The 18,661-nt window shown below is 37.5% G+C and overlaps 1 protein-coding gene across 2 annotated transcripts in view; it reads right to left on the bottom strand.

Annotated features, from left to right (window-relative positions):
* Positions 1-5,299: 5,299 nt before the first annotated feature.
* The window catches only part of LOC129359555 (uncharacterized), a 36,844-nt gene continuing 23,482 nt past the window's right edge, over positions 5,300-18,661 (bottom strand). The window contains exons 4-16 of one of the 2 annotated variants that reach the window (XM_055029198.1): positions 18,505-18,631; positions 18,343-18,392; positions 15,708-15,813; positions 15,286-15,444; positions 14,346-14,463; positions 13,967-14,028; positions 12,866-12,991; positions 12,691-12,785; positions 12,454-12,609; positions 12,179-12,375; positions 10,924-11,053; positions 7,000-7,193; positions 5,300-6,424 (exon numbers count right to left, since the gene is read on the bottom strand). In XM_055029198.1, the coding sequence (XP_054885173.1) occupies positions 6,190-6,424; positions 7,000-7,193; positions 10,924-11,053; positions 12,179-12,375; positions 12,454-12,609; positions 12,691-12,785; positions 12,866-12,991; positions 13,967-14,028; positions 14,346-14,463; positions 15,286-15,444; positions 15,708-15,813; positions 18,343-18,392; positions 18,505-18,631 (1,755 nt within the window). In that variant the 3' untranslated portion in view covers positions 5,300-6,189. The remainder of the gene's footprint in view (positions 6,425-6,999; positions 7,194-10,923; positions 11,054-12,178; positions 12,376-12,453; positions 12,610-12,690; positions 12,786-12,865; positions 12,992-13,966; positions 14,029-14,345; positions 14,464-15,285; positions 15,445-15,707; positions 15,814-18,342; positions 18,393-18,504; positions 18,632-18,661) is intronic. The other variant, XM_055029199.1, reaches the window with a different exon arrangement.

Raw genomic sequence — 18,661 nt, 5'->3', positions numbered from 1 at the left:
TACTCACCTGAAAATTTGTGAAGCTGAATGTAAACAACACTGGTACTGGAGAAAAATCAGTCGGCCTCCAAATAATTACATATTGCATTCAGTCTGACCAAACCCTTACATGGTTAAAGGGCAAATCTGAAGAGTATCCATTGACAAAAGGTTACTGTCCAAACAGCTACATATGTTGCATTCAGGTACAGCTGGGACACAAGTTTGTCTAATTTTTTAAATGTCTCTGAAGTCACTTAAAGATATTTTATTCTCAGATGTGGGCACAGTATTATTTATAAAATTCTAAGCGACATTTAATGTTTTCATTAAGTGGTTATGTTGTTGTTTTAATCTATCAAGTTAACCATTTGATTTACTTCTTATTGTAGCTTATAAATAGACAAAAATCATAATATATCCTGTGCAAAGAAAAAAGACCAAATAAACCTTGTCTGAATGCTGCAACCATGTGAAATGGTACCAATACTTTTGTCGCTGTTGGTTGTTTAAATTATTTATCAGCATGTGTCCTTTCTCCCCTGCTCCTTAAATGTTTTCAAATGAAAGATTACCTCAGTTCAAAGTGTCGAATAAGAGGTGCCAATAATTACCGAAGGTGTTGTATTTGTTAATAAGATAGATTTCACATTAAAATATAGTTTGTTGTTAAAATGCTTAATATGAATCCAGAATGCACAAATTAACAGTGTTGAGTGTGAGGCAGACTCCTTAATATGTTTTTTCTAGAAAGCAAAGATGTGCAGACTTTTCCACATTAGTTAGATAAATCTACACATTTGTTGCTTCAATCAAACTTCTTGGGTATTCATTCAGCCATGAAACATAATCACTGTAAATTATCTGCATTTCATGAATAATGGGATGTAATCAAAATCACTTTATAATCAACCCCAAGAGATTTTTTTTTTTTTTTGCTGCCACTCAAGTAATTTGTGAGGATGCAATAAAGGAGTTTATGAGATGGCCAGTAGATGGCAGTCTCTACTCATGCTGTCATCCCTTAATGGTAGCTGCAGCCTTACTATGCTGGGTGATAATAGGATAATAGACCCTTGCTAGCCTGGAGACGTTTAACTGATAAATATCTTTGGGGAGTCTCTGAAGTGCTCGGTGCAGCTAGATTAGCCACAGGAAAAAGGCTGAAGTTCCATTTCCACCTGAGTAAAATGAAATGAAAAGCCCCAGGGCTTCGACTGTGACCCTCTCAGCCTTCACTCCCACTAAGTGATTACTGAAATGTAAGGGGCTGTAGGGTATAGACCTCTATTAACAATATTAGACTGTGCAGCACCACATAAATGAAAATCTGATGAGGAAATGTGGATTATTTTCTAATTAACATACAAGCAAATTCTTAATTACCTTCAAATAAATTGCATGAGTTCTTGCAAGAGAGAGTGAGAAATACAACCCACCTTTGTTTTGTACAGTATCATAAAAGGCTAAATGCCTGTGTTGTTATTTTAGTATTTAGTGAACAGGAATTCCTTTGGTTCACTTTAGACCTGTATGCATTTTATTGGCTTGTGTGGGATTTGGGCAGGAAACCAGAGCTAATGCCCCCTCTCCCACTTCAAACGGATGCCAGGCACCCTTAAATGTCATGGGGTGGTTAGAGAGTTGAAGAAGGTGGGAGGGTAAAGGGGTGGAGGAGTAGGGGGCTGAAGAGTGAGAAGCTGTGGCTCACAGGACAAAAGGGAGAAATCCAGCCACACCGTTTTGAGCTTATCAGTATGGACTGGATGTAACTTTACTGAACCCTCTAAGTCAAACCAGATGAAGGTTGCTTCGTGCCACTGTGTGTCAGGTACAGAGCTAGGTCAACCTGAGGCGCTCTGCTGGTATGGGAAGATGCCACTGCATGCCGCTCAAACCTACTGCAGATGTTCCTGATGAGCAAACAGAAGAGTACTGGTGCTCTGCAGTTCATCCTCTTTCACTTAAAGTAGTGGCTCCCAAATCTTCTGACCCACAAAATAACTGGAAGAGATTCATGACGCTGACTGTCTGTTGAGGATATAAGGATTTATACTAGACAAGGGTGCAGTCACAAAAACACAAGCCAGTATAAGTTTGTAAGTTGCTACTCCTCCAGTAAAAATAAATAATTGCCATTATTCCATGAATCTTTTTTTTTTTTAATGTAGTTCAATTTATGTAGGGAATGTTAAGACCTCACATATGGTTGTTTCCAACCCTGGTTAAAATACTGAAATTAGTTCTGGGAATTACTAACTTATTGTTAGTTTTCTGAGGTGACTTTCTGTTTAAATGTTAAGAGTAGTTTACCTTACCTGCAGTTGGTGCATCTTCTGTCAGTATAAATTCAAATTAGTAGCAGACTAGCCAGCAGCTAGTCTGAGAGTGGCCCAGATCAAGGTGGAAATCCGCCGTCTCATCACCTGTCCAAATGTTTTAAATGTCATAGCGGTTTAATGAACTATGTGTTTTCATGCAGCTTAACATTTTTTATTGACCTTTTAGCTAGAGTCAGATTGGTTTTGGATGGTTATTTGCAAAGAAGCCAATGATTATTTACACAGTACAAATAGCTGCAATGAAGGGCCTCTGAAAATTTGTTGTATTATTTTCCATATTCAGTTTTCTCCCCAAATTACTCTTTTTCTGTTTCTTTATTGTTGTTTTGAGTTCCACTTTTTTCTAGCCCGTTAAAAACCAGCTCCTTGTTCTACGCTTTGCGTTGTACAGGGGATCTGGACCCACAGCTATAAAAAAAATAATTGCCTGCTTGAGGCATGGCCTCTGTTGAAGTTTTAAACAGTTGGATTTGATCTTATCTCCTTGCTAATTTTTGTCTGTGACGTCTATAATGCACCCACTCAATCGTAGAGGAAGCCATGCTACACAGCTTATAGTGTACTGTAAACAACCATCATCTACACTGCAGTAAAAAAGCAATTAAAGGTCTTAAACTTTTCTCTTACTCTGACTTTGATTGCTGAATATTTGGGAGCATGGCCAACATGGACTCAATGACATTGTTCACCTGTCATTGCCAAACTACAAGTGTAAGTAGATTACACTTCTACTACAGCACAGAAAACAATGTGCTTGTTCACAATTCCTCCTTGATAATGATCTGTAGAAATCAAGCTCAATGAGACAACCCCAAATGGAGCAGTGAAGGGGGATGAAAACTGTTAACCCAAAAACTGTAAAATTATGGAGTGAATGAAAACTATTTAACAAATCAAAAGCCAATGAGGTTTATATTTATGTTTATATTTACTGTTGTTGTTTAGGTTTAACAAATGTAACAAAGTGCTGTGGTTCGTCAAAACATTGAATGCTTTTCTGAGGTACTTAAAATATCATGTCCTCATTTTTGTAACTAACAAAGAATCACAAGTTTTACATTTTACAAAGAAAATCTTTTTAAAATTGCTTTAAACTTGAACTCAACACCACAATATTTGCCTCAAAAAAAATCCTACAAACAGACCCTTGTTCACTCATTGTCTGTAATGATCTGGAACTTTATTGATTTTTACGTTTTCCATCTGCCCTAGACATTCACATTTTAGTAAGTTCTGAAAGTGTTTTTGTGTTTAGGTCTTATGTTTTTCATTTTCTGAAGGATGTTGGTGTTTCAGTGACTTTCTTTTGTCGTGGCGGAAGGTGAGCTGAGATCCACCTTACCAGATAACAATAAGTACATGCCAAGGAAGCTTGTGATTGGCAGAAACCACTAACGAGTGCTTGCTTGCAGATATCTTTAAAGACTTCAAGTGTTGTTGTGAATTTAATTTTCTTTATTAAATTTTGTTATTCTGTTTGTTTTCTGCCTTATGGTTATACCGAGGCCTATTGGTGACTCACATGCAGACATCAGTGTCAATAATATATTGCTTAACGTAGAGTTGGTTGTATTATGTATAAAACTATTTTATATGAAACTCTTGACATGTTCCGTTTTAGTAGAGTTTCAGTCAGGATGATTATTGGTGGTGTACTGCCTCCAACTTCCATTTCTAATGTAAATAATCAACAGCTGGCTTCTAGCTTGAGTACTCCGAGATACAATAAATGAGGATCCCAGGAGACCTATCTACTACGGGTCAGATATTAACTGGTTTTAACATTCTAACAACCTCATTACAAAAATCGTAAACTAACCTTCAATGTCGTGAATGAGATGTTTGGGTTTCAGTGTGTCCAGTTAAATCCTCACCAGATGGATTTCTTGTGCATATTAGATTGACAACATGCAATAGTTTTATAGAAGGAATATCAAAGTCTGTGTTCAGAGGATTCTGTCGGTCACTCCGTCTCTTTCTAGTCTTGCCAGAATGAGTGTTTATAGGATTTTAGTCTCATTTTCTCCAGCGTTAATTTGTTTCCATGAAGGCAGCCATGACACATTCTCTCCTTCTCCTCAGCCTTTGTGTGGCTTTATTTTATAGAGTTGGGAATTTCTCTCCATCCCTCTCTGTGCTGAATGGAAGACCAGACTACTTCAGCTGCTTTCACACTGCTATTTTGACTCTGAGCATGATCATCAATAATTTCTTCCCCTTCTCTTCCTTCCCACAGCATCTCGGGTCCAAACCCTGGCATTGAACTGTTGCCGTTTTTAAATACACTTTTCATTGTATTGTTAAACATCCTGAGGTTTGTTATTATGGTTCGTCTGTGTGAGTGGATAGACAAACATGTTGCAACGTGGAGGAATTTAATTTCCCATGCCTGTAAAGAAGTCTCACATTTCCAGTTTTGCCAGCATGGTACTCCTCCCTCCCTGTGGCTCAGTTTGGCAAGCAGCAAATGCCACCTCTGTCATCATCGGGATTATACGGAGCTCATTTGGCTTAGATTAGAAAACCATTAAAACACAAACGTGTTGGTGACTGACCTGTGACCTTTCTCATCATGAGACAAGCAAAACCAGTTCCTCACTTTTCCTCTCAGGCTCTCTGGACCCCTCGGGGTCTGGGTCAGGGTTTGGTAGTGTTTGTGCTGTCTTTCTGTCAGACATGCATGATCCACTGCCACTTAGTCAAAGCAGGAAGAAAGGGGCTGATAAATGGGCTACTTCCGGGCCCAAGGGTTTGTTCATGCAATGCAGTGGATTACGTTACGGCTTGCCAACAAAGACCCAACCTCTTTTCATTTAAGAAACAGTCTGCTGTGAACAGTATTCAGGAGGATCTAAAGTGTCAAGTTGGCAAAGTGAAAGCTTGTAGAAAGCCTTTTAAGTGTGCTAATCAAGTCAGGTCCTCCTTGCAGTCTGTTTGGAAATCATTGTCCAGAATGCATGATAGTTTTGTGTCAATATTTACTTTTTATTTCCTTCCATTAATGATGAGCCAAGCAAAGACAAAGATTTCTGTCCTTTCTTCTTTAGAAAATAGTAGAACCTCAAACCAGACTGGATGAAAACATCAATTTGCAATTCTAGTCACAGATTCACTGTTGGATTTAAATCTTGGCTTAGACTAAGCCATTCTAACTCACAAATATACTTTGACCTTTTCATTCAGAGCCAGTGAAAGGCAAATGCGAATTAAGCAGCTCCTTAGGGCCCCAACACCATTAGGCCCCCCAGCCCATCATTTGATTTTGTTTTGTAGTGACAGATTACACACCTGACAAAATTTTAAAATTAAAAGATATTAAAATAGTTAATTTGTTTATTCTAAATTTGGTGTTTGTCTGCAGATGTTACTTTCAAATAGTTACATTTATATGCCACGATTGCTTACCCTTCTGCATTTCAATTAGAGCAACTTTGCTTATTTGCTACTCTTGCAAAGTTAGAGTCAATAACCATCATAACACCGGTATGATGTAAGCTATTTACAAATGACGCTAATAGTAAGTAGTGAGTATGTTACACAAATAGTGAGGCCTAGGAATGATAAAGTATCTGACTTTGACATGTTGCTATGATGAGACCCTCCAAAAAGGGTTTGGCCGGCCCAGTCTACATGCTTAGAATCTTGTAAAAAAGTGGAAAAACAAAAATACCGGCCACCCTATGCAGATTTTTGCTTGTGAAATATTTTGGAAATCCATCATTTTTCTTCTACTTCATAATATACACCTTTTTGTCTAATTTTATAAAATCCCAATAAAATACATCAAGGATTTGTGGTTCTAACATGACAAGATGTGGAAATGTTCAAGTGGTATGACTACTTTTCTGATGCTCTCTAAAGCCTGCTGTTAGATGGCCATCATCGTTCTTTGTGGTGCAGTTTTTGTAGTTACTTCCTCCCTTTGAGGCCGGAGTGTTTGGACATGATCTGGACTTATGGCCGGTTGCTTGAGACAAGTAGAGACCAGAGTAGGTGGAGGCTGGCGAAGAACAACAATCTGGACACACGGTTCGAGACGCAGCAGATTGTTCAGCTCTTCCAGGGTGGCACTGACCACTGACGCCCCATTCACTTCCACGAGTCTGTGAGGACAAAGTGGTAGGTAATAAATGATGAACAAAAATTGAATATATATTTTACAGTATGCGTGATAATTTCTTGCATTCATAGATAAAAACAAGAATTATATTAGGAAAGATGGCCTGTAGCATTTTAATTGCTTGTAAAACAAAACAACAAAAGACTGTTTTCGACTCCATTGGTTCTTTATTTGCTCTGCAGTCTAGAATCTTTCCATGGCAAAATTGTTTCTAGGAGCAAAAACAACACCACTGAGAGTATGTGAAATTGTCTTTGTTTCTCTAACAGCTTTGTTTCTCTTACAATATACTGACTATAATTCCTTAATTGCTTAAATGCATGACATCTTTTTATCTGCTCATTTTCACTCTCTTCTGCATCCAAGTATTACATTACTCTGTTGCTTGTTTTGTGGCCATTATTTAATGAGTCTCCATAGCTACTGAGCATAAAAAATGCACCGATGAAAGAAATGAATAAGATCTGCTTTCACTTTGTGGGGGTAGCTGTGAACACTCTAGAGTCAACAATCCTAAATTATCTGCCCAGGATAGTTTTGTTAGTGCTACTTTCTTACCTGTCCCCCACAAACAGGTGGGAGTTGTTCACATTCACCACCACCAGTCCTCTGTCGTCTCTGTGGCAGCACGTGAAGCCATAGTGCCCATCAGGAAGCTGCTTCTCTTGCACGACCATCAGCATGGCTGGAGACTGAGGCGTCACAAGCTGGCTCAAGCTGCCTAATGCTGAAGTCTGTTTTTGAGCTTTCTCCTGTAATAGCATAAAACAAAAACTCAAAGAAAGCAATATTTTTCAAAGAAAAGAAAAGTCTGACTAGTGTAGAATTTAAATCTCTCCCACGTGGTTCAATTATTTGTAGTCACCTGTAAATACAGCTGTTGGTCTGTATCTATGAAGACTACATAGTAAACCTCTGGTACTCACGGGAATTAGGGACCACAAAGTTGAAATCTGTGAGTATTTGAGAAACTCATAATGGGTCATAGCTACCTATATTTGTTGTTGGAAAACCAACAATTCCTTAACACACAGCGGAAACTGTCTTGGAAGCAAATTTCCACAGTCTTCCTTACAGGTCCCTCTTGGGGGTACAACCAATAACCATCAAGGAAAATGACAGTTCTAGATTAGCTGCTTTGCAAACATCAGCCAATAGCATTTCAAGCAGTGTCACACCCAGACTTTACACCCAGTAGTTTCTAAGAAGACTTTTTTTCAAATATTTTAGATAAGCTCTACTGGATTTTCTAGCATGAGTTTCGGTGTGGTGCATTTAATTTTTGAAAAATGTGTGGATTCTGTACTTTCTTACTGGCTAGTCATTGGTCAGGAATGATGCTAAAAAATTTTATGATCTCCCATAAGCAGATTTCTTGATGCATTCAATGGCTGCAAAAGTGCAGCATGATTTATCATTATGCTTTTAAGTTCCTACAGGAAACCTTTGCACACATTTAAAACAAACATTTTCACCGAGCTTAGATAATACAGTTAAAAAACTAATTTATTTTTAATATTAGTTTAGGTCTCAGTGCAAAGCATCATTCACCATTGGTGATTGATGCACTCTGTCTTCTTTTGTTCTCTAAACTGCCTGTCAAACTTATGTGCCACTGAGTTATAAAAATAACCCGGATATCGCCTCCTTTAAAGTTACACACACCACTACAGTACAAGAAAGTTCCCAAGAGATAAATACTGAGTCTGCGTCAAAGTCAGTCGACCACCAAGATATAATGATTAGCTCCAAAAGAGATCACGCCACAAGAAGCTTGCAGAATCAGAAATAACTTGTGAGTCTGACCACTGAATTCCAACGGGCCCTTTATCCAGCCTCTTGGCATACTTCTCTCTCCCCCCACATGGCGTGTGAATGCCTTGCAGCAATAGCTGCCGCCTTGCAAGGGTCAGGGGTCAAAGCTAAAGCTTCTCTCTCTCTAGACAAGTGGGCCAGACAGGATATATCAACGGAAACGCAGGCAAAGCCCCTCGACGAAACTCTAATATGTATTTTTTCCCTTCCAGTTTGTTCAGTTCTGGTCATATTTTAAGAACCTGAGGACTTTTCGTTTCATATTTTTCTTGTTTATCCGGAACTGTGAATGAAATCCCTGCCTGCCTGAGGCAGACATACGGTACTATTCCACAAAACTAATCCAAAGTAAGTGAGAACATCAGGAATTATTCAGTGAAGATAATGAAATGGTGAGAAATAATCTTACAGGAGTGCATTGAGATTAAAATTGAAGATGCTCTTTCTGTTGGTTTTTTGGGGAGAACTTTCTTTTTGCACGTAGAGGATTTAGGTGTTAGGGAGGGATGAACTAATAATTTTCCAGCTTTCTTCTCTTCTCTTCTTCTCTTCTGTTCATCTGAAGTTTTAAAACCATCAAAGCTAAACGGATTATTTAAAGTTACTTCCCTCATTTGATGTTCTCCTCCCTCACCCCTTAATCTCTGTCTCTGTTTTCCTCTGCTTTCCCCTTTTTCTCCTTCCCTCTCAGCTGCTTTATTGATGCTCTCTAGTTGCAGGCGATCCTGGTGATTAGACGGCCGATGATGAAATATTTCCTTATTGTTTGAAATTTCGGGCAGCCTACGAGGAGCAAACACTGGGCGGTCTGTTCCTTATTTGAACAGCAGCTCTATCAGTTCCCAGACTGCTCCTTGGCTCTGACCTGTGTGTTAACTCTGATTAGGTCATATGATAAACATTAGTGCTGCTGCTTTTCCCACAAACTCAGCACCTAAAAAAGTGTGGCCTGGGGGCAGCAATGTGACACGGGGCACCTTTCAAAGCTGAAACCGCGTGTGTCCTTTCATGGCATCTCGTTAGGGCTTCACCGACGAGATAAAAGAGCCACGTTAAAAAAGAAGGGGAGCTCCACTGGGGGATAGATGCAGATAGTTTTACACATGCTGGCCCATTTCTCCATTTCACTCTCCCAGTATCTTTTGTCACATGCATTCCTTTGTTGGTATGGTCACAGGCTCTCAAATATCAGTGCTAAACATCCTTTTCTCAGTAAACACTGCAAGTTTGTCTAAATTACTTGCTCTGTCTGCTTGTTCATCCTCTTTAAACAACTTTTCCTTTCTATAGGGTGTTCATTCTTGTTGCTCACAATAGCTGAATTCATTTCCATGACCAAAAGTTGAAAATGAAAATTGTAAAAATGCATGAAAAAAAAAGGTAGCTTATACTTCAAGCAAAAGTTGCTAATCAATAAAAATGCATACAGAACACCAAACTTGGACATCAGTGCCTTACACAAGAAAAGTGTCTAGGAGGAGATTGTCTGCCTGTCACTCACCATGGTGATGAGTGACTGCATGGACAAAAATTGTAATTCAAAACGCTAAATTGCTTGAAACATTCTGGCTCAGCGCTGCAGTATCTGCAGTGACTGGGCAAGACAATTTTTATTAGTATAGTCCTAATTTTACTTATGATGTTTTTAGTTGCACTACAATAATGTGCTCACAAACTACACCTTTGGTTAATTCAACTGTCAAAAAAAAAAGTTCAACAATCCAGTTCAGAATGTACTTTCAATAGACACTGTTTTGTTAGGTGAGAAGAAATCATACGCTTTACTTTTTTTTAAATTTCTGACAAGATTATTCAAGTCTCCTGTATCAGTGATCATTGCACTCACCGTATTGTTCAGTCTAATAAGCTTCAATTTAACATATCCTATTTATAAAGGTCATTTGTATTAATACTGCTCTGCAGCCTTTTAAAGTAAAAGGCTTTAAGACAACCATTACATATGCCATCTGTGGTAGAGCCTTTCATATTCACTAGGCATTACTCAAAAGTTTCAAAAATGCGAATGATCCAATTTGATAACAAAAGGTTGCTTGTAATTGATTAATATTATATATTCTGAGGATTTCAAGTTTTCTTACACTGAAACACAGTGATTTGTGCTCTTTAAAAATACTGTGTTATGTCAAATGAGCAATAGTTTTGATTGGATCTTCTCAAATAGCTGTGACCACCTTGTTTTACTGGGCTAATCTGTTTAAGAGTTAAATATCTTCGTTTACGAATAAATCTTAACATGTCAGTGCAAACTGATTTATGTGTCAGATCTGGAATGTCTGAAAGACAAAAAAGGCCAGTTACACAAGTTTCTTTGAAATGGTTAAGAAAAGCTCAAAAGCACCATATTCTGCAAAATCACACCAAATTTGACTCTATTTCTGTGCTGAAATCATTTTATTATTCCATACCAAACATGCCTCTCCCAGTATCTGCAGTTGTTTTGGTGCACATATCAGTTTCTCAGTGTTTATTTTTGGAAATGAAAACATTTTTCGTCTCAGACGATACAGCTTTCCCACATATTGGTGCAACTGTCATTCACATGCTGTTATACTCAACCGACTCAACTCCAGCGCTTTTTAAATCCGAAAATTAAACTCTGCAATGTTGCAAGCATTCAATGAAAGACACTAATTTTATCTGCTGTACCTTCATGGAGCTTCCTTGCCAGGCATTTAGGAGATGAGTAGCTTGTCGATTGAGATGTACAATGGTAATTTCTTCCTTAAACACTTGGCAGTTCAGCTTAATCTTTTCCAGCAGATGAACCTCCAGCTGTCTAAATGAAAAGAGGCCACATTTCAGAGACTTTGACAGACATATATACATGTAGTCACATAAAATTAGCAAAATTAATAGTTACAAATAACATTTTATACTATGATTAGAGTGTTATGGAATTTTTTGCCAGAGTTGAAGAAGTATACCAGACAGTTCAGTCTCCATGAAAAATCAGTGAATCTCTGGGCCCACCCAGGAAAATTTCTTAATGCAGATTTAATCCAAGTAATCTTGATAAGACCAAACAACTGGTGCACAGCGTCAGTAGAGGTAATAAGGTAAGCACAAACAAAATAATTAAAACTAGAAATGTCTTAACAGGTGTCCTCACAGGTTTTCTCAAAGAAAAAGGTGATTAAACTCTTTATTTATTTAAGATTACCAACTGAAATCCTAATTTTCCCTTATTTGTTTTCCAACAAGTGACTTTGAGGTGTCCTGGCTATATTAGGAAATCTGCAGTGCCAGTCCTCCAGTTTTGCAACTTTTTAATGTACTGTTGCTCCAACACACCTGAATCATCTCCTTGGCGTGTCAGCAAGTTTTGCAAACACCTGGTCATTAGCCATTCATTTTATTCTTAGTCTGTTGGAACAGGATACAGCTAAAGGTTGCAAAGCAGTGGCACTTGAGAACTGGAGTAGCAGACTCCTGCTTTAGAGAATAGGTGTGCTACTCTAGCCCTTAATAGCAGGTGTCCTCCCAGCTTTAGATAAGTTTCTGCTTGCAGCACTGGTTTTAAAGCTCCAACTATTTCCTCAGCATGTCATAAGTTCTGCAGCAACCACTTTTTAATAAACATGTGTTGGACCATGGGAAAAAAACTACTCATCCTCGATTACTGATTTTGGACACCGCTATGGAAGAATGATGATATAAAGCAATGTCTCTCTGATACTGAAAACCATTTTAAGAAGAAAAATCCTCACTAGCTTTTTTTAATGACATGCTATCTCTTGTGATATAAAGGGAAGAGTGTTAATGTTCCACTTCGTTTGTTAAATTAAAGGTGTTATTCCCTGACTAACATTTTAAAGTGCAAAGTGTCATCACTTGAAGAGGGAAGAGTCCAGTCTCTCCCCATTGTGAGGTTAGACCACCTCCACAAAGACACTTCACCTACTTGTTTTTATGAGCAGCTGAGTTGTTAATAGTGTCTCTGAGGATCTGCAGCCTCTGCCTCTTCTCCTCCAGTTGGCTGTTTACCATCTCCAGCCTCTGTTTCATCTCTGCAGAACTCAGCCTGTCCACATTCACATCTGGGTCCATGTTCTTTATCTCTGAGCAAAACACTACCAGGCCGTGGTGAAGCTCCTGGACCTTGGGGAGTCAAAGGGGTAAAATTGAGTATAATTCTTACTATGAATTGAAAAGGTGTGTTTGATTTTCATAACAGACCTGAAGGATGACATTCTGCAGCGAGTCCACCTGCTGGTTTAGCTCCCGGATCCTCTCCTCTTTACCTGGCTGGTTCACCTGGGCATTTTTGTTGATGTTGTCTTTTTCACCGTTCATATTCGGATTAGGTTCTGATGCGGAATTCATTTGTTTGTCCTATTATGTAAAATCAAGCAGAATGTTTGTTGAGAGCTTGCACACTGTAAAATCTGTAAATACTGTATCAAAGTTCAGTACCGCTTTACACAGATGCAGCTCCAGCTGCCCGTTCTCTAATGGTGTCTTCAATAAAGTTCCTATTTGCTGATCCAGGGACAGCTCCTCTAGGGAATCTGAGGAAATAAAGCACAAAAATATATTTTTACCCTCTTGATATAATACTTCTGTATGCTACTGCAGATTATCTGAGCACCTTGCTTCTCTTTTAGTATGAATAGAGTCTTATTGTCCATCAATCCAAGCATTTTCATGCATGAATCCATGATTTTTCCCACTGTTGTTTCCTTTGGAGTCCTGAGATGGACTATCCGTTCTGATGCTGCAAATTAAGTCATTTAAGACACATTAAAAGTCATTTTAAAAATCTACCTAACAAGTTAAAATCTAAACAGATGACATTAACTTATAGGGTCTTGCAAAAGTATTCACACCCCTACAACTTCTTCACATTTGGTGACATTACAAACAAACTGATTTTGTGGAATTTTATTAACTATATCAGCACCAAGTAGTGTGAGTAATTATGACATAAAAGAAATCAACAATCAAATTGAACACACGGTTTACTATATTTATCTCAGTCAGATTTCTAAAAAGTGTGGTGCTCATCTTTTTCCAGTTTCTCAGGCAAGTCTTATGTGTGAATTTGCACATGTAGAGACCGCTTTAGAAAATAACTCAAGTTTAGTCAAATTATATGGCGCAAGTCTTCCTACAATATTCTCATAGGGACGTGAACCTGGACTTTGACTGGTTCATTCTATTGCAACTCTGACAATAGAGTTGCAATAGAACTCAGTTGATAAGAAAAGTTGGGGTTTTTATTGTCCTTCATTTCTATTCAATAATTAGCTCAGCCAGTTACCTTTCTTGATTGTAGAAAAATCATCCCTATATTATTTTGCCATTATTCTGGTGCTCTATGTTCAAAGTGGTGGGTATTTAAGGTTATTACCACTTTGTTCCTGATCTTTCTGGTGTAACTTGATTTTCATGATACTGTCTGTTCTTTAATGTTCATTAACAAGGTTTTTACAAAACACAACTGCATTAATACTGAGATTTAATTAATTTCAGGTGGAGTAGCAATGCAATAATTACATGATGATGTCTGATGGATAATATTTAATCAAATAAATCAATTAAAAAATGAATGAAATACTTTGAAGATTGTCATGCGTCAAGATAGGGAAAGGGCAAGAGGTTATAATACTTTGCAAGCCTTTTTATTGTCTGTGCTTCAGGGAACAAGCGATAATTTACCATTTAAGTTTGTGTGACTGTGTTGACTCACCGTTAATTGTGATCTCTATCATCTGAGAACCCCTTGGTGCCATGAGGTTTTGGCTCCTGTTCCTATTGTCGAGCAAAACCATGAGAATAAAACACTTGCTTTTTCCTTTAGTTGTATTTTGTTTTTAATGTGTTATTGGCAGTACTTCAGGGAACGGTACCAGCAGAAACTAATTAAAATATCTGCAGCAGGTCCCTAATAGGTTTCTCTCTTTTGTACTCTGTGGCTTGTAGTGATAGAATGCAGCAGAGGTATCAGCCTGAAGGCTTCCGATACCAATGTTATCACACATAATGTTTTCCCTCTAATATCCTAGTAGACCTGCTGCAGGTTTTTTTTTTATTTTATGTGCAAGGTTTAAAGTGTATATGTCCTTTACCTGAACTTAAAAGAACGGCGATTCATACTCAGGCAGCTTACATGGGGAGAGGATGTGGACCTGCTCTTGGATGCCAAATCTGTAGTGAACGTTTCTATCTTACTTGGCTCCATAGTCTCTGGATAAAAAGGAAATATCAAGCAAACATTTATTTATTTCATTTTGTCAAGTCTAAAACCTTCTTCACACTTTAAAACCCAGATGTCCCAGTCGAGGCATTTTTTAATGGTTAGCATCGTACTTCCTCATTAAACTCAACTCCCGGTTGTTGAAGTAATGCCTGTAATTTTATGTCAGCCAACTATAGTGTTAGCCAAGGAATTGTAACGTCTGTTTTGCACAACCAAATGACATGGTTTGCAAAACTTAGTAATAGGTCATACAAATCGCTGCAAGTTTTCTCTAATAATTTTAAATGATGTTCACAGTGATAGAAAGACTGTATTGGATGCTGTGCCTGGTGGCCTGCTCTTTGGAGTATGCAAAGCAGTTGAACCATCTGCCATTAGTGGTTCAACAACAATTAAGATGTTCAAAACAAAGTTTTTTTTTTTGTAAAATCAACTTTTGAGTTTAATTGTGCTGTACAATGGTACCATGTGCCTGGAAAATAGGTCATGCTACCTCTAAGAGAAGGAAAATAACTTTTTTTTCTAAGTTTGTTCAGAATTAATTGAAAACAGCATTTTAACATGTTTCACTGTGGATCATCAAGTCATATCAAAGCAGATAGTAAAGAAGGGAGGTTTTCCACTTAGTAAGCTACTCCATATGAAAACCCTCTGAAGGAACAAAGTGTTTTAGGTTAGTTATGTGTTACTTCAAGCAAATGTATGGAGCTGACTGTAATAGATTTAAGGTTGTATCCATAAACAGCTAATCTGATCAGTATACAGAAACAAACACTTGACTGGGACATTCCTATTGAGGTGAAATATACCAAGCATAGAGTCAAGAGTCTGAGAGATGGTACTGGGAGGGTGGAGGGCATTATAGATAGCTGACAGTAATCGCTCCCTGTCCTCCAGTGAGCTGATGTGGAGGATGTCCAGTGTGTTGGCATCTACTGAGGCTATGTCTGATCCACACAATTTAGCTTCTAAGAGAGAAAAGAGAGGACACCATAAACAAACATGTATGCAGAAGTTTTATTTTTAATATATGAAAAACAAAATAGATTTTTCTAACAGGCAATTATACATATCTGCATCTCTTTAACATTAAGAAAATATCAAGTTGTATCTAAAATTTTAATAATGTTCAATAAAGTTCTTCTGTAATTAATGTGACATAAAGATTCTAAATATATTTTGCTGAATACCAAAGAAAAGCTAGGTGATGAGTCAAAATATGATGTTTTACCTCTGATTAAGGGGAGACATTTTTGCAGTCCAATACTGGTAAACCACTGGCAGACTTCTTCTATGCTCAGCTCACTGAGGGATTTGGCCTCTTGCTTGTATAAGTCCTGAGAGGGAGACGATACATATATTCTGCAGCACATAGCAACAGTGTCTTGCAATGGAAACCCTATTTTATAAACATCATGTTGCAAAACACTGAGTATTGTAATTTCTTTCATATAATTATCTTCCTAAGCAAATAATAAAACTGACTCTGGCAGTTTCTCAGTCTGAGATGTCTAAAACGAAACATGCAAATGTAATGTAATACATAAATTATTAATATTATTTGCTGATGTGTAGGGCAATGACCTTTTGTAAAGCCGAGAAATTTCTAAGACAAACTTTCTTGCTGTATGAAGACGAAAGTTTTCTAAAATTCTTTTCATTTTTTCATTTTCTTTATTTAACCAGGTAAACCCTGGGCAGAAGTCTGCAATACACAGGAACCTGGTTACAAAATAAAACTAATTAATACATATACACATGTGTAAAACAATAGAAAACAATTTAAAAGAAGTGACACTGCCTGTTTTTAAGAACCGCTTGAAAGAAATAAACATCATGACTGCTTCTTGTTAATTGTGTTGTCTTTAACCTGAGATTAGTTAATGGCTGTTCTATCTTTGTTTGTTTTTTGCTTGGTGTTTTTGACAAAGGAAGAGATTATGCTTACTTTCACTGTTGCTATTTAAATTCTGATGACACTTCAAAACAAAACTTTGTAAAATTCCAGAATTGTCAATGTTTGCGTCATCGTCTTATTGGAAATGATTATGACTGCGTTGGATATGCCGTTTAGACATGTTGCTGCTCGTTAACATATTTGAGTCTTTGTAAAGAGCTTAAACAGCCTGAAGAACTAAAGCAACAGTTTCGAGAGTTGTTTTTTTGGTTGCACAGTCTTTACTTGGAAATGTTTTCAACTTTGATGGTGACCGATATTAAATAAATCATTGTTTTAGTGTTGCTGTCATAAATCATGGTATATAATATTATATCCATATTTTAGCCAACATTTGTCATGTAGTAAAAAAATTGTAGTAGTATAGTTGCAGTTCTAGTCAGACATTAATTTACATAATTTTGGGCTTTTAATCATTTATTTGTGCTGTGCATTTTCCAGGGTAGAAAGATTGATTTTTAAACACAAGACAGAAATGCACAAATATAAATTTCGGGGGATTTTTCTCCCAATCCACACTGGGTCAAATTATACATCCTGGCTCAAATATATTCCATACACTTCCACTAATATTTGGATAAATATCCTTTGGTAAGTTACATAAAACCACAAACTGTTTGTAGCCATCAACAGCATATTGGGATAAATCTGGCTGGATGTTTGACCACTCTTCCTAAATTTTGTTGTTTTTTTGGCTTTCAACCCCCTGTTAAGCATATCGAATCAATTCATTGAATTGAGGTTGGAGCAATTCCAGAAGCTCAGTGTTTGCTTGCTTTATTTATCCCAACACTGGTTTTGGTGTATTTGGTGTGTTAGAGCTTCCATTTCTGTCAAAGCTTCAGCAACCTGACACAAACTATCAACCTCATGAGAAAGGAAATTGGTTAAGGTTTCCAAGAATAACACAAGAGCCACCCCGTCTCACCCAGCCGATTTTGTACTGGAAAGTACAGAAACACCAGGATTACAAGAGAACATGCTGACCCTAACCCTGCAGTGCGACACTTTGAAGCTTGCCTGAAATGTTCAGTTTTCCACATCAACAAAACCACATCTTTCCCAAAGAGGTTTTATTGACACAATATGTCTAAAGATTGAACTATTAACTTACTTCCCTGTAAATCCACAAAAGTAAAGTGGACAACAATAATACCCAACTAACGTCATAACTGGTTTTTAAATGGATGAACTAAACTTAACTAACCTCCTCTTGATGGAACAATGGATGGATTGGGTTAAGAGGCTAGATCCATACTAACTAACATGGATCAGATTTTTGACCAGATTTGGTAGAAGACTTTCTACCAAATCTGGTAGAAAGTGTGAGGAAGCTTATTTGGGGCTGTGTGAGGAAGCTTATTTGGTGATAAGAAAGGTCGCCAAATACTCAGACAAAATTATGTCAAAGTTTGTCGAGAACCAAAAGAAATGTTTTTTTTCTGTTGAACCCAGTTCTACTTTTCAAAACCTATGGAAAATGTGTCTTGCATTATAACTCAACTGTAAAAGAAGAAAAGAAAATGTTAACATTTATTTAAAAACCCAAAATGATTATGATGGGAATGTTGATAATGATTGGTTTAAATTGTGTATTTGTGTAAATAACTCACACAAAACCAGTGTTGTAACCACATGAAACTTAACCTCGATAACAGCAATTTAGCTGAATGCGAGTTTCTCTTTTGAACTAATTGTTTCAGTTTAAGCAGACACCAAAATTGTGAAAGACACAAGGATCCTTGCTTGGAAAACTTAAATATCAACAGTAAATTCCTGAGACTTTTTGAACATTTCTTGTTTTGCCAAAAGACCAGGAGAGATGGGAAAATCTAAACGGAGAAGCAACATCAGTAAACTGTGTGATGACGCTATACTATTTATACCCCACTTTGCTTCTTTAGAGTACCTTGTCAGCGAAGTTTCCATTCTGATCCGCTGAATGAGGCTCATATGAAGCTGGACAGACACACAACAAAAATAATGCTAGAAGGACAGTATTTAAGTCACCCATTACCTGGAGAAACAGCATTATCCACCACAGCTATCCATAATGTGTAGACAAACTCACCAATGGTTATGCGCCTTTGCTGAAGCAATCCCTTTCTTTCCTTGCACAGATCTGTGGTCTGGGTTGATGTATGGAAAGTAGAAGTCTGAACTGTCTCTCCGAGACTGCGGGAACGTGCTAATGGTCGCTGTAAATTCATCAAATATAAGTTATTTCA

This window comes from Poeciliopsis prolifica, unplaced genomic scaffold, assembly GCF_027474105.1.
Source record: "Poeciliopsis prolifica strain line A6 unplaced genomic scaffold, Auburn_PproV2 SCAFFOLD005, whole genome shotgun sequence".
NCBI lineage: Eukaryota > Metazoa > Chordata > Actinopteri > Cyprinodontiformes > Poeciliidae > Poeciliopsis > Poeciliopsis prolifica.
This window is presented reverse-complemented; position numbering and strand designations above follow the sequence as displayed.